This window comes from Oncorhynchus tshawytscha, linkage group LG02 (genome assembly GCF_018296145.1).
Source record: "Oncorhynchus tshawytscha isolate Ot180627B linkage group LG02, Otsh_v2.0, whole genome shotgun sequence".
Taxonomy (NCBI): domain Eukaryota; kingdom Metazoa; phylum Chordata; class Actinopteri; order Salmoniformes; family Salmonidae; genus Oncorhynchus; species Oncorhynchus tshawytscha.
The window spans coordinates 41,143,252-41,158,697 of record NC_056430.1 but is presented as its reverse complement, the minus strand read 5'-3'; the positions used below and the strand labels follow the sequence as shown (position 1 = coordinate 41,158,697).

At 40.6% G+C, this 15,446-nt stretch overlaps 3 protein-coding genes across 4 annotated transcripts; 1 reads left to right on the top strand and 2 right to left on the bottom strand.

Annotated features, from left to right (window-relative positions):
* Positions 1–6,932: 6,932 nt before the first annotated feature.
* Positions 6,933–8,024, bottom strand: tomm6 (translocase of outer mitochondrial membrane 6 homolog (yeast)). Its single transcript, XM_024374296.2, has 3 exons — positions 7,820–8,024; positions 7,337–7,459; positions 6,933–7,227 (listed from the first exon to the last, which is right to left on the bottom strand). The coding sequence occupies exons 1-2, from the start codon at positions 7,921–7,923 to the stop codon at positions 7,363–7,365; spliced, it is 201 nt and encodes a 66-aa protein (XP_024230064.1). The 5' UTR covers positions 7,924–8,024; the 3' UTR covers positions 6,933–7,227; positions 7,337–7,362.
* Positions 8,025–8,057: 33 nt separating this feature from the next.
* On the top strand, positions 8,058–9,917 carry LOC112215331 (ubiquinol-cytochrome-c reductase complex assembly factor 2). Its single transcript, XM_024374282.2, has 4 exons — positions 8,058–8,257; positions 8,803–8,877; positions 9,116–9,185; positions 9,743–9,917. Exons 1-4 carry the CDS (start codon positions 8,120–8,122, stop codon positions 9,853–9,855), a joined length of 396 nt encoding a protein of 131 aa, XP_024230050.1. The 5' UTR covers positions 8,058–8,119; the 3' UTR covers positions 9,856–9,917.
* Positions 9,918–9,982: 65 nt separating this feature from the next.
* Positions 9,983–14,454, bottom strand: tspo (translocator protein). Of its 2 annotated transcripts, none has more exons than XM_024374271.2 (4): positions 14,204–14,454; positions 11,101–11,278; positions 10,717–10,855; positions 9,983–10,511 (listed from the first exon to the last, which is right to left on the bottom strand). In XM_024374271.2, exons 2-4 carry the CDS (start codon positions 11,274–11,276, stop codon positions 10,332–10,334), a joined length of 495 nt encoding a protein of 164 aa, XP_024230039.1. In that variant the 5' UTR covers positions 11,277–11,278; positions 14,204–14,454; the 3' UTR covers positions 9,983–10,331. The 2 variants fall into 2 exon arrangements, with proteins under 2 accessions (XP_024230039.1, XP_024230032.1); XM_024374264.2 differs by having other exon boundaries at positions 14,212–14,453.
* Between the last annotated feature and the right edge of the window lie 992 nt (positions 14,455–15,446).

The window sequence follows — 15,446 nt, the reverse complement described above, 5'->3', positions numbered from 1 at the left end:
CCAGGGAAGTTTTCCAATGCCTTGCAAAAGGCACCTATTGGTAGATGGGTAAAATAAAAAGCAGACGTTGAATATCCCTTTGAGCATGGTGAAGTTATTAATTACACTTTGGAGGGTGTATCAATACACCCAGTCACTAACTACAAAGATACAGGCGTCTTTCCTAACTCAGTTGCCAGAGAGGAAGGAAACCACTCAGGAATTTCACCATGAGGCCAATGGTGACTTTAAAACAGATACAGAGTTTAATGGCTGTGATAGAAGAAAACTGAGGATGGATCAACAACATTGTAGTTACTCCACAATAGTAACCTAAATGACAGTGAAAAGAAGGAAGCCTGTACAGAATATAAATATTCCAAAATATGCATCCTGTTTGCAATAACACAAAGTAAAACTGCCAAAAAATGTGGCGAAGAAATGTACTTTATGTCCTGAATACAAAGCATTATGTTTGGAACAAATCCAACAACACACTCTTCATATTTTCAAGCATGGTGGTGGCTGTTATGGGTATGCTTGTCATCAGCAAGGACTAGGGAGTTTTTTTAGGATAAAAAGAAACGGAATAGAGCCAAGTACAGTCAAAGTCCTAGAGTAAAACCTGGTTTAGTCTGCTTTCCAACAGACACTTTGAGAAAAATTCACCTTTCAGCAGGACAATACCCTAGAATACAAGGCCACCTATACACTGGTTGCTTACCAAGATGACTTTGAATGTTCTAGTTACAGTTCTGAGTGGCCTAGTTACAGTTTTTACTTAAATCGTCTTGAAAATCTATGGCAAGACTTTAAAATGGCTGTCTAGCAATGATCAACAACCAACTTGACAGAGCTTGACAAATTATTTTTAAAAGTATAATGTGCAAATATTATACAATCCAGGTGTGCAAAGCTCTTAGAGACATACCCAGAAAGACTCACAGCTGAAGTCCTAATCCCTGCCAAAGATTAGTTTAACATGTATTGATTCAGCGGTGTGAATAGCTTATAGCACAAAAAGTTTATATTTTTAAAATGTTGTGCACAAATTTGTTTACATCTCTGTTAGTGATCATTTCTCCTTTGCCAAGATAATCCATCCACCTGACAGGTGTGGCATATTAAGAAGCTGATTAAACAGCATGATCATTACACAGGTGCACCTTGTACTGGGGACAATAAAAGGCCACTACAATGTGCAGTTTTCTCACACAACACAATGCCACAGATGTCTCAAGTTTTCAGCGAGCATGCAAATTGGCAGGCTGACTGAAAGAATGTCCATCAGAGCTATTGCTAGAGTATTTGAATGTTAATTTAGCTACCATAAGCCACCCCAATGTCATTTTAGAGAATTTGGCAGTACGTCCAACTGGACGGATCGTATAAGACCAGCCACCCGGACAGCTGATGAAACTGGGTTTGCACTGGGTTTGCACAACTGAAAAATGTCTGCACAAATTGTCCGAAATCATGTCAAGGACGTTCATCTGTGTGCTCGTCATCCTCACCAGGGTCTTGACCTGACTGCAGTTCGGCGTTGTAACCAACTTCAGTGGGCAAATGCTCACCTTCGATGGCCACTGGCTCGCTGGAGAAGTGTGCTCTTCACGGATGAATGCCAGTTTCAACTGTCCTGGGCAGATGGCAGACAGCTTGTATGGCGTCGTGTGGGAGAGCGGTTTGCTGATGTTAATGTGAACAGAGTGCCCCATGGTGGCAGTGGGGTTATGATATGGGCAGGTATTAGCTACGGATAACAAACACAATTGCATTTTATCGATGGCAATTTGAATGCACAGACATACCGTGACAAGATAATGAGGCCCATTGTGCCATTAATCTGCCGCCATCACCTCATGTTTCAGCATGATAATGCACAGCCCAAAGTCGCAAGAATCTGTACACAATTCCTGGATGCTGAAAATGTTCCATTTCTTCCATGGCCTGCATACTCACCAGACATGTCACCCATTGAGCATGTTTGGGATGCTCTGGATTGACATGTATGACAGTGTGTTCCACAGTCTTTTGAAGAGTAGGACAACATTCCACAGGCCACAATCAACAGCCTGATCAACTCTATGCAAAATATATATGTCATGCTTTGTAACCGATGTGAAATGGCTAGCTAGTTAGCGGGGTGCTTGCTAATAGCATTTCAATCGGTGACGTCACTCGCTCTGAGACCTTGAAGTAGTTGTTTCCCTTGCTCTGCAAGGGCCACGGCTGTGGAGCGATGGGTAACGAATCTTCGAGGGTGGCTGTTGTCTATGTGTGCAGCGGGTCCCTGGTTCGAGACCAGGTAGGGGCGAGGAGAGGGACGGAAGCTATACTGTTACAGCTGCATGAGGCAAATGGTGCTCACACCAGATACTGACTGCTTTTCTACATTTTTTTAAGGTACCTGTGACCAACATATGCATATCTGTATTCCCAGTCATGTGAAATCCATAGATTAGGGCCTAATGAATGAATTTCAATTGACTGATTTCCTTATATGATCTGTAACTCAGTAAAGTATTTGAAATTGTTGCATGTTGCATTCATATTTTTGTTGTGTAAATGAGATTTCTGCATTGAAATGAAAATACATTTGCAAACATTTCTAATAACATGTTTTCACAGTGTGGTAGCCATTATGAGTTATCGTGTTTAGATGGGTGAGAAAAAAACATCTGTTTAATCCATTTTGATTTCAGGCTGTAAGACACGTGTCAAACTCATTCCACAGAAGGCCGAGGGTCTGTGGGTTTTCACTCCTCCCTTGTACTTGATTGATGAATGAAGGTCACTAATTAGTATGGAACTCCACTCACCTCGTTGTCTAGGTCTTAATTGAAAGGGAAAAAAACAAACAGCAGACACTAGGCCTTCCATGGAATGAGTTTGACACCCCTGCTGTAATACCACAAAATGTGGAATAAGTCAAGGGGTATGCATACTTTCTGAAGGGACTGTATACTCTATGGCTGACAGGGCAATATTCTGAAGTTAACCCCTGCCTTATTGATCCTCCCTGGAAGTAAAAGTCATCCATAGGAATGAATGGTTATTATTCTACTTTTCACTTAGCCTATCCATCGCTTTAGCTAACTAGTATATACTTTACAGACAACCACCAATATGGAAAATAGGTGCAATAACTATTTTAGAGTTTTAAAGATGAGCTTTAGATATGTAGGCCTACTAATAATAATATTGTGGGGGATCTAGTCTTGTCAGTGCACAGACATGGTTTAGGTAATGTCAACACCACAGTAATGCATTTACCAAATGAGGGGGATTTGCATTTCCAATAAATAAATAAACCAACTTATGTAAATCCATGTTATAGTATGTTCTATAATATCCATCAACAAAGTGCTATTGGAATCACAGAGCCACAGAAGGTAAGGTGACAGTTGATCTGGTCACACTGAGTCAGTCTGCGCTGAAAGCCTTCCTGAAGTTTAGTCCAGTTATCCAGAACTGACTGAATCTCTGCCTGTAGCAGAGCTAGGCGATTCTCAAAGCTCCTGCTCTGGTCAAACCAGTAGGTGGAGTGGTAGCCCAATAGAATCCCAAAGAGAATGCAGATTCCACGTGTCACAATATCTTTCTTCGATACAGAGGACTATTCCTTATCATCTCTGTTGTCCGAACTGTCTGATATGAGCAAGTAAAGCCTGAATCGTCCCTGATAGCTCCCCACTGTAGCTCAGTGACTGCAAATCAAATTTTATTGGTCACATACACATGGTTAACAGATGTTAATGCTAATGTAGCGAAATGCTTGTGCTTCTTGTTCTGACAGTGCAGTAATATCTAACAAGTAATCTAACAATTCCACAACAAATATCTTATACACACAAATGTAAAGGGGTGGAATAAGAATATGTACATATACATATATGGATGAGCGATGGCCGAGTGGCATAGGTAAGATGCAATAAATGGTATAAAATACAGTATATACAGTGGGGCAAAAAAGTATTTAGTCAGCCACCAATTGTGCAAGTTCTCCCACTTAAAAAGATGAAAGAGGCCTGTAATTTTCATCATAGGTACACTTCAACTATGACAGACAAAATGAGAAAAGAAAATCCAGAAAATCACATTGTAGGATTTTTAATGAATTTATTTGCAAATTAAATTATAGCTAGCTACATCAATAGCTTTAGGTGGGTTGTTTTTAAGGTCAACTTTATGATTTTCACCAAGGATATTGCGTCTCCGATCAACACTCTCCCTGTAGTCTGTCTCATCGTTGTTGGTAATCAAGCCCACTACTGTTGTGTCGTCTGCAGACTTGATGATTGAGTTGGAGGCGTGCATGGCTATGCAGTCAAGGGAGTACAGGAGGGAGCTGAGCACACACCCTTGTGGGGCCCCAATGTTGAGGATCAGCGAAGTGAAGATGTTGTTTCCTACCTTCACTACCTGGGGGTGGCCCGTTAGGAAGTCCAGGACCCAATTGCACAGGATGGGGTTGAGACCCAGGGCCTTCGGCTTAATGATGAGCTTGGAGGGTACTATGGTATTGAATGCTAAGCTGAAGTCAATGAACAGCATTCTTACATAGGTATTCCTCTGAGAGACTAGTCAAGAATCATATAACCTCCACCTTACCTGCCACCCTAGACCCAATTCAGTTTGCATACCGCCCCAACTCAAGCATAGCAAGTTTGCAGGGGAACTATACTGAACAAAAAAATAAATGCAACATGTAACAATTTCAAAGATTTTACTAAGTTACAGTTCATATAAGGAAATCAGTCAATTTAAATGAATTAAGCTAATCTATGGATTTCACATGACTGGGCATCTGCACAGCCATGGGGGGCCTGGGAGGGCAAACACCCACTCAGAACGAATTTTTCAGACGATCCCACAGGTGAAGAAGCCAGACCCACAATGCAAACTGTAGTCAGGTGTCATCATGAAGCATTGAGGAGGTGTGATGGTGCTTTGCTGGTGACACTTTCGTGATTTAATTAGAATTCAAGGCACACTTAACCAGCATGGCTACCACAGTATTCTGCAGTGATACGCCATCCCATCTGGTTTGCGCTTAGTGGGACTATCATTTGTTTTTCAAAAGGACAATGACCCAACACACCTCCAGGCTGTGTAGTTTATTTGACCAAGAAGCAGAGTGATGGAGTGCTGCATCAGAGGACTTGGCCTCCACAATCACCCGACCTCAACCCAATTGAGATGGTTTGGGATAAGTTGGACCGCAGAGTAAAGGAAATGCAGCCAACAAGTGCTCAGCATATGTGGGAACTCCTTCAAGTCTGTTGGAAAAGCATTCCAGGTGAAGCAGGTTGAGAGAATGCAAAGAGTGTGCAAAGCTGTCATGGCAAAGTGTGGCTACTTTGAAGAATCTCAAATATATTTTGATTAGTTTAACACTTTTTTGGTTACTACATGACTTCATGTGTTATTTCATATTTTTGAAGTCTGAACTATTAGTCTACAATGTAGAAAATAGTCAAAATAAAGAAAACCCTTGAATGAGTAAGTGTGTCAACCTTTGACAGGAACTATTGTATGTGGTGTAGGGGAATTTTAATGTTTGTGCTTTTCTTTTAACTAATTTCTGTCTTCTATTCATGTGCTGTTCTAATAACCAATTTATGTGTTCATGCAAGTGGCTGACTGTACAAATCCTCACTTATCAGTAGCTGCAATTTGGCAGTACGTCCAGACCGTGTTTTGAAAACGAATGATAGATATCGTTTCAAGGTCTCAGTTTAGAGAGAAGCCTTGTGAGGTGTTGGTCTGTCACGTGTTGTGAAACAGTATTGGTCAGTCACATGAATGAAACAAAATGGTATTGATTAATTATGCTATATCATAGCTGTATATTAGACAACTGCTGGGTCTGCCCAGGCATAGCTCCTGATTGACTTGTGTACTATTGTGCAATGAGTTGGTTGGAACCTTTCCAGCGCACTGACAATAAACAATGATTCATTTAAGATTGACTTTGAGAGTCCCTGTGTAAGAATTTCCACAATGACATTGATTTTAGAGATGGCAAATTGGCTTAGTCTCAGAGTGAGGCTATAAAACTTAGCTAGCTTCATAGACATATTTTTGGGAATTCTGAAATGTATTGGAATAAATGACCAAACTATAAAACTAGCTAGCCAGCTAGTATGGGTAACTGTAGCTAGCTACATCAATAGCTTTAGGTGGGTTGTTTTTAAGGTCAACTTTAAGATTTTCACCAAGGACATTGCGTCTCCGATCAACACTCTCCCTCGCTTGGGCAAGAGACATTTAAGGCGCACTCGGATGTGACAATGTAAAACATCATTCAAGGGCTGAGTGCTGTCTACTTTGAGATTGGGCCGCAGCCATTGTGTTGTGTGACAAAACTGTACACTTGAGTGGCCTTTTGTCTCCAGCACAAGATGCACCTTGTAATGATCATGTGTTTAATCTGCTTCTTCATATGCCACACATGTCAATTGGATGGATAACCTTGGCAAAGGAGATATGCTCACTAACAGGGATGTAAACAAATTTGTGCACAAAATTTGAGATTGAAGCTTTTTCTGTATATGGAAAATGTCTAAGATTTTTTTATTTCAGCTCTTGAAACATGGGACTAAACTTTACATGTTGCATTTATATTTTTGTTCCGCACAGTGTAGCTAACTAGCAAAAAAAACAGCTAGCCCTGTAATAAATGGTACACCAGTTCAACGCTTATGCCTTTCTTACCACATACAATTTACTTTGACTAATGAATTATAGATAATTATTTCTACAGTTTGTTTGTTTATCAATCTAACGGTAACTTCAAGGTATGCCTGCTTCTGGTCGTCACATTTCTTTGTTGACACCGACAGCAGTACCATAGTGCAGACTGGTTCTCTTGCCCCCATGGCTAAGTGGTCATGCACAGACTTAGATTCTTGAAGAATTTCTGTTTTATAATTGATTCCACACCAAGCTCAGTTTTGAAGTTCTCTCTAGCACTTAAGATGCAAGTTAAAGTATTATGAACTTTATTTAAGCAGGTAAATGATTGTCACAAAAGTTATGTCACTGTGTGCATTGGATCTAACATGTACATAATGAAGAGAACTGAAAGTGTGTTGATACTGAAAGCAATACAGTTCAAATAAAGTAATTATCAGTCACACCAGTTTCCAGACTATCTTTAACATTATCCCATCACCAACCAATAAAATAGAAAATATAAAGCATATATCTTGTCCCTTCGACTGCCATTTTGGTCCGAGACACCTGAAAATAAAATAGAGATATTAATACTGGTGTTCATTCAACTAGCAAAAAACAAATTACACATATACCAGGTAATCAAACATGAATTGAAGTGAGGCCTGCCCTGTACCTCCCGACATCCATCCAGTTATTGCACTACGTGATTGGTTGAGGAGACATCAGGTCAAAATCTGAGAGATTCCTGGCAACCCAAACTCCAGCTGCAAAAAGGCCCAGGTTGACCAGTAGGTTCCTAAATAAAGACACATTAAACAATGAATTAATATAATTATATACAACAAAATTATCTTCATGAATAAAGTCACGGGAGACAATACAATTCATTATATTCATTACTTTACCGAGTTAGTTCCACGTTGACTCTTACAGTTTGTGTGTTGGGGGGTATTGTTATGGGGTTGCCCAACCCCACAACGTATCACAAAATGTGTCCCAAATATCACAAAACCATGTTCGTTCGAATTTGATGTTATGTTTGCAATGACTGCTGAGCAATTAGCTAAGGGGTGTTCATACCGGTATATCCAAGGGCAAAGCAGGCACATGTTTTGCAAGATAGCTAGCTACAATGTGAATGTTTAATCATAAATACCTTCGAAAATCATTCCTATCTGTAGCGAACCGACATGCGGTACTGATCCATTCCCCGACACCACCAGACGGTGCCCCGACAGCCTTTTTTCCAGCTCCACTCATATTAGCTTTTTAGTGTGAGTGCTTTCCTTTCTGCTGAATAACGATTTACCAGCGAGGGGAAGGATTGACATGTAACACCAATACGGAATGCCATGAAGTTGAAAACTACGGTCGCCGATAGCGGCCAAACTCAGGTCGTTCAATGATGTCTTTATCTAACATATTCATAGTCGTTTTTTGCGTTCCATAACAGAAAATGTCTGCAACACGGTACCGTCGGTTTTTGAAACTCTGCGAAGAATGGCCACGGGACGAATCAAAGAAAGGCCGTGATTTAGGAACGTTTCTAAGACAGAGAGTAGCCCTTGCCTTTCGTGAAGGTGAAAACACACAGGTAAAACGATTCCGCTTCATATGTCGTACGAGAACGCTAACCAATGTGGCTAGATAGCTTCAGGCTGAAGTTTAGCTAGCGTAGGATGGTGATGATAGGGCACCCGTCCATATCAACCTTGCAGTTACAGGCTAAACAAACATGTTTAGTAATGACAATCGCGGGCCTTTAGAGCTATAATCAAATGTTTTTCAATATCTTTTATTGAGTTGTGAGACACGACAGTCCAAACAATCATTCAGTAGCACGGAGGGACTGGTTTACTTACAAAAGGCAAAGGCATTATCTGTCATTTGAAAAGCCTTCTGCCACTGTTTGGTAAATTGAGGAATGGGGCTGAGGAAATGTAGCCTCACCTAAGATCAACATGATGGTTTTAAACATATTTCTTAACTTTAAATGAGTAATTTTCACACTTATTTTGAAATTGAACTGACCATTGAACAGCATGAAATCTTACAAAATGCCCTTATCTGTATGTGGATAGTTGCTAGATGTGGATATTGTATGGTCCCCCTATTAACTGTTCTGATCTTTCTTGACAGCTCTCGGATCCAGAGAAGTGTGATCAAATGTATGACAGCTTGGCCCGGATTAACACTAACATATACAGAGAACGAGTAAGTATTCCCTTATATCCCTATTGATATTGTATTGGCTTTAATGTAGAGACTTTCATGTCATAGCATAGGCCTAACCAACCCATAGGCCCAAATCCACAGCCAGGACCACTCAGTGATATCTGTTCATTACTCGATACATTTGCTTCTTGCGGCAGCTATGAAAGAGCTTGGAATCAGCCAAGTGATGTCAGTCAGGTTTATCATCACCTTTATCTCCTGTAATATCTGTTCACAGTTCCCCCGCACAAGAGACACCAGTTTTACAGGTGTCACAGTGGAAGAATGTAGAATGCTATTAGCAACAGGTATGGACACAATATCTCTACATATCCATTTTCCCAAGTATATCACTTTCTTTCTTTATGCTTGCAGCTATGTGAAAATGCTTCTGTATTTATTTTGAGGACATACACACCTCCCTATTTCTTTTCCATACCAAATGTTCTATTAATAGTTCATGTCTTCTACTACTGTCAGTTTTAGACACATCAATGAAAAAGCATAGACTACTATATCAGTCATGATGTTGTCTCAAAAACAACACCTGTAGTGTTAATCGGGCTAATAGCACTATCGAGTGGACTTTGAGGATACCAGCATGTTCATAGAAGCTTTTTCCTTAGAGAGGAGAAACAGACTAGCACTAGCCTGGGAGCCCTCTGGCAGACTAGCACTAGCCTGGGGGCCCTCTGGCAGACTAGACACCCGCACTCTTTCAGCAGGAGGCTGGCACCCAGACTGCAAGAGAGCCAAAACAGCAAACTGGCACACAAGCTAAAGGAACTCCACAGGGTGTTCAGAAAATGCATGGTAATGGTTCTGATGTCTCTATAACCCCTCTCGTGTATCGTCCCCCTCACAGGTAGCATGCAGCAGATGGATGAAGAGAAGAAGGGCTTGTGGAAAACTCTCACAGAGCGTTTCTCCACCAAACCAGAAGATGTCACCCCTGAGAAGGTTCCTGAAAACAAGTAGCACTTGGGCTGTGTATCTTTCCTCTCCCATTCAGCCACTTTAGAAATAAAACGTTATTCTTATTTCTTTGGATCTCTTGTCATTTAAGCAGGGCCATTGTATCATACAGAAGAAATGATGGGGCATATAAAGTATGACATTTTTTAATGTGAACAACATAATAGGCAAATGTAAATCAAATCTGATATACTTAAGGCTTTGCTGGCATGTACTTTCCTTGTAATAAGAAAAGGAAATATCAGTATAATACAAAGCCATGGTAAGTTTCTTCAACAGAAATATTGGAATAAATTAAAGGGCATTGAAAAACATTTCTTAAATCTTGCAAAAGCCAAGCCCCAATTTCTTAATTGGCGATTAGGTTATGAGAGAAACCTCTATTTTATGTAAAAAAGCAAAAATGCAGTAGCACATCATCATTATACAAATTCTTTGGCCAATGGAGCTGGAACCAAGTACAGAAAATACCGTGTTGCCTACTCCTCCTTTTCATCCTCATCTGGGTTATCTCTCCATATGCAGTAGTTAAGGGAGGTGGCCAGGCACAGCCATGCAAGGTAGGGTGTCAGGAGCAGGCTGGCCGTGCGATTGACGGGATACCAGGATACCATGGTGGCTCCAACAGCACCAGTCAACATCACTATCTCTATGAGTGCCTGGGGGAGAGAAAACACAACATTGATCATGTCGCAGTCACGGCAGCAGAATGGAGGTGGTTTTTACAATGGAATGTGTCACCTATTGGAAAAAATAATATTCAGAGAAATTCTCATTTTGAGTGTACTGCTCCTCATTATCTCAACCTGAAGCCATGAGTCCTTTTGACCAGCCCACAACCATGTGCATTATCTGAGAGCTCACCATTTTCAACTTGTGTGCTCCAAAGAAGATCGGAGTCCAGGCCCAGTTGAGAGCCAGCTGCAACCCATAGAATCCCAAAGGTACCACAGCATCCTCAGTGAAACCCCCACACTCCTTCCACACCAGGTAGGAGCCATACCTATCAGGGTGATCATCAATGATAAAATGCATGTTAGTTCCATATTTCATGATTCATAAAAAATAAAATAGTGGTAAAATGAAGTGCATGAAGCTGATTTCCACCACATTCAGTTGGGAAACAGCATACATTATGTAGAATCTAGATAGGTGTACAGTACCATATTGGTTGCAATTCAAATCTGATAATGGAAGGGGTTTAGAGGATTGTTTTCAAACTGGCAGAGTATGCTGTCTCTCACTCACCCCATGCCTGTGTAGAGGGTGGTCCACACTATTGGGAACACAGCATTATTTGGACGCCATGACGGCTTGTTGAGAGTGGTGTACCAGGTTTTCACCTGCTTGCGTGTCACGTAGCCTCCATAGAGCCCCCCTAGATGAGGCAGGGCAGTCAAACCAAGCATAGGCAGCCACGACATGTCTGGAGAAGAGAGGGTACTGCCTGTTAATTACATTGGTTAAACCTCTTCATTATTATTCTGTAGAATTCATTACACTTGTAGGTTATAATTTGATGGGATGGGACACACTCCTTTCAAGGCATTTTGCTCAGTGGGCGTGGGTTTCAAAGTGCAAGTACTGTCTGATGCGCGTCCACGTTCCAACGAGAACCCTCTGCCTGTTGTCTCGGTATCAGTCGTTTTAGCTAACATTACTTACGGCACAAAATTAAACTATGGTGGTTTTATAGTTTACATTTGCACTTTCATATTAGTGACGTTACATCGTTTTGCTTTATTTGAACTAACGATAGCTAGCTACCTAGTGGCTGGGACAGTTTTCCTGAAAGTGAACGATGTGTAACGCCAAGTGTTGCTTGCTAGCCAACCAATAACGTCAATATGCCGCTATCAATCCAATCTAGCTACTAAATTTACCAGAATTAAATATGAAACTGATCATGACTAGATATAATCTAATTTCACTGCCATGTGTTAGTCAACATGCAATAATACCTGTGGACTGTCAATCACTGAGATGCATTGCTGGCTTCATTAAAATCGGTTAATCTGATGCATTTTGTTGTCCTTTGTTTTATTTATTTGTTCGAAAGCCTAACATGAGGCAAACTACCATGTAATCCTGGAGTGGAGGCATACACACCCAGTCTCACAACCTAGGGCGCGTTCGCAAATACACTTGAGTGTGCCAGAGTGCAAGATAACTGAGGAATTTACGAACGCTCAACACCAGTTGAACATGGCAGGTGCCAGTAAACATCGGCAAAAAGCGTAATTAAATCATTGACCACATAACAATTACAGTCACCAACACTCTGGCTAATATGAAAACAGCCTAACCAGCTAGGGCGAGTAAAATGGTCAAAGTGAGTTTTTTTGTCTGGAAGTAGCTAGCCAAACTAACCTACCGTAACCTGTTAGCTTGGTTGCTTGACTGCCTTAGTCTTTTCAAATTCAGAGCGTTCTGACCTCACAATCTGACAATGCTCTGAACTGGCAAAGGGCAGCAGGAACAGTATACATTAATTTTAGTATACTGTAAATGAACAGTATCATTTCAGTTGAACATTCATTACTCTGCGTTCTGGTACACTCAGACGAGAGTGCTCTGAAATCAAGAGTAACGTTAGATAGCCAGAGTGAATTTAGAAATGACCCGAATGTCCATTGAGATCGCTCGTCTATACCATTAAGCTAAACTAAGAATGACGGGAATAATTAAGTCAATAAACGTTGGGTAGTTAGCCTATAGTTAATACACTGGCACGTTTTATGCATAAGTGGCCAAGTGACATTTTCATTAGCATTTGTCATAAGTTAAAGCACTGAACTTGAATTCGCTCTCGTTGTACTCGGGCTGCATATTTTCCGCCATTTTCTTCAAATCTGAAAACGCGGTGAAGTCACGCCCATTTCCTGAAGAATTGCATTATGGGCCGTAAAGTATTAGCGTCCTCTGCGTGAAGACTTCATATTTTGGCGAATTTAGTACGACATCCGGGAACTTTTGGCATACTAACTAAATCCATACTATGACCAATAAGCATGCTATATACTAAATTCACTTAACAAATAGTACGGTTAGTGTGGGTAGTATGAGTATTCAAACACAGCTCTAGTCTCATTAGCATTACTTTGCGTAAATTATCAACTTTAAAAAATGTGAAATTCGAATACTAAATCATTTAGTTAGCTTCTTTCTTTGTCTGCATGAAATAGCAAACATTCAGCGATTACATGGTTTACTTCATCTTGTAGCACCCTGATGAAACAGCAACATCCATTACTATAGTTCCGTTTAGCCAACCTGCTCTCTATTACTGCTTTTCGACTGTAACACCAGTGTTACACTAGTCTATACACGCTGATGTTATAAATTGTGTTTCCATAGCTATGACTGACAGTGGGGCCTTGTGATGAGAGAATCAACAATCTCTGCATAATCAAAACAGTTGCTTTGTGAGACGGTGTTAACCTTAAAATGTGTACTGTAAACCCATGTTCATAGTTAGCCATTGTTTTGTTAATGTCTTCCGGAAAACCCCGGCGGCCTTGCCTTGGCCCCAAGTTAAAGCAGGTCCGCTGGAGTCATGGCCCAGTGAGACACAGGTGCTGGCCCGCGTAGATGGTAACACTACAGTCTGAGCCTTTTGGGTTAAACACTGGGGTAAAGCCTCATTGTACATGCACAGTGTGTTGAATAGTTTCCAAGATCCAGACATGAGTAAGGCTTGTTCTCAACACTGCACGCATATGTGCGCTGATATCTATAGCAAAAGTGTGTCCCATAATTTGATGTGCCTATTGCAACTTCAGAATTAAAATGACAGTTCAAACGGCTGAACTCTAAATGGTATAATACATTAAAAATATTGAATAATTGCTAATAGCGTATAGGCCCGCATGTATAATTTATAAACTACAAACACTTTCCTGGAAACTAGTTTAGAGTAGGCCTATGTCAATTGAAAGTCCATTTCCCTTTTAGGACCTTACCAAAACGGGCATTCAATCACATGACGTAAAAGGGCCGTGCGCATTCACTTCTCCTGGCAACACATCAACAAAGTTATAGTAGGCAAAAGGCTAGGCATATTAGGACAATTTCACTGAAAAATAAATGGCATTATCAAGCTATATACGTTTCGTTTTAAATAAACACATGACACATAACGTGAATGCTTTACAAATATCCCATTAATGCATCAGAAGAGGAAATTAGACACATTTGTAAAATACCAAACCATACTAGCTACATTCTCCACTCTGTTCCGTTTATGATTATTGAACCTTATGGTTCATTTGCAACTTTGTAACAACTAACAAGTTAAATTGCAACATTGTCAAACTTGTGTCAATCGAATGTAACAATGCAGTCTTCTTACCTGCTTACCTGTTAGATAGATGAGTGCGATAGTTCGAGGATGTTGTTAAACGGAGCTTGGTAGGCTACGGTTCGGGAAAGGTGAAATGAACAAGTGAAATGGTGGCCTGACACCACCTTTCTAAAACATTCTGAAAAACGAAGATAAAATGTTTCTCTCAAGGATCGGGTTCTCTTATCATGCAGTTCTTGTTTAGGAGGACACTCCCAATGTGTTACAAAACCCTTCTATAACCACTAGTATGCTGCTAACAGCACAAACGATGAACTACATTCGTATGGTAATGACCGCATTTAAAAAAAATCCAATGTGGATAATTCATTCAAAATATATTTAATCAATGGCCAACAAGAAAAGGCAATAAGTAATTTATGAAAAAAAAATAATAATAATTCTATGACCAATAATGAAAATGTACAATGTTGACACCGGTATGTTGAGAATATTGGTCTGGAGAGATAACTTGCCTTTCTACATGTCTACGCTAAAGTATGGTGGAAAATTATCCTTAGGGTCTTTACTAACCAAATATGGTTAGGTTTTTGAGGGGGACTATCTCACACAGCCTTCTGCTGGATTTCACTCCGCCCCTCCATAGCCCCCAATGCAATACACTGTAATACTAGACTGTATGTGGGATAGATGTTGGCTTGTAGAGATAACTTTTCTACCTGTCTCAACTAAAGTGGGGTGGAAAATACTCAGTACGGTCTCTGCTAACCAAATATGTGAAGTTTTGGAGGGGGACTGTGTCGTACATATCCAGCAGCACTTTGTTGACCACCCTCTCTACTCTAGCTCATCCCCCCTTTAATCAGACTGATGGTTGGTATTTACAGATGCAGAATACATTTACGAATCCAATGGTACAACCCAGAAGTCTGTAGCTCAAACACACTATTTTAAAGGGGGTTGAAGTCCAAAATGCAACAGCATCACAGTGGGACTCATTGGGCTAAAGTGGGGTGGAAAATACTCAGTAGTCGCTAACCAAATATGTTTCATTTTTGAGGGGGACTGTGTCGCATGGCCTGCTGCTGGCTTTTTACTCCGCCCCTTCATATCCCCAATTGCAATACATTGTAATATTGTAGGCCCTCAATGTAACTAAGAATTTGTTCTTATTAACTGACCTGCCTAGTTAAATAAAGGTTAAATAAATAAAACATGACTGTACATGGGGTACATATTGGGCTGTAGAGTAACAGTTACCCAGGTACTTGGGAAAAACGGCCCTTTTCTA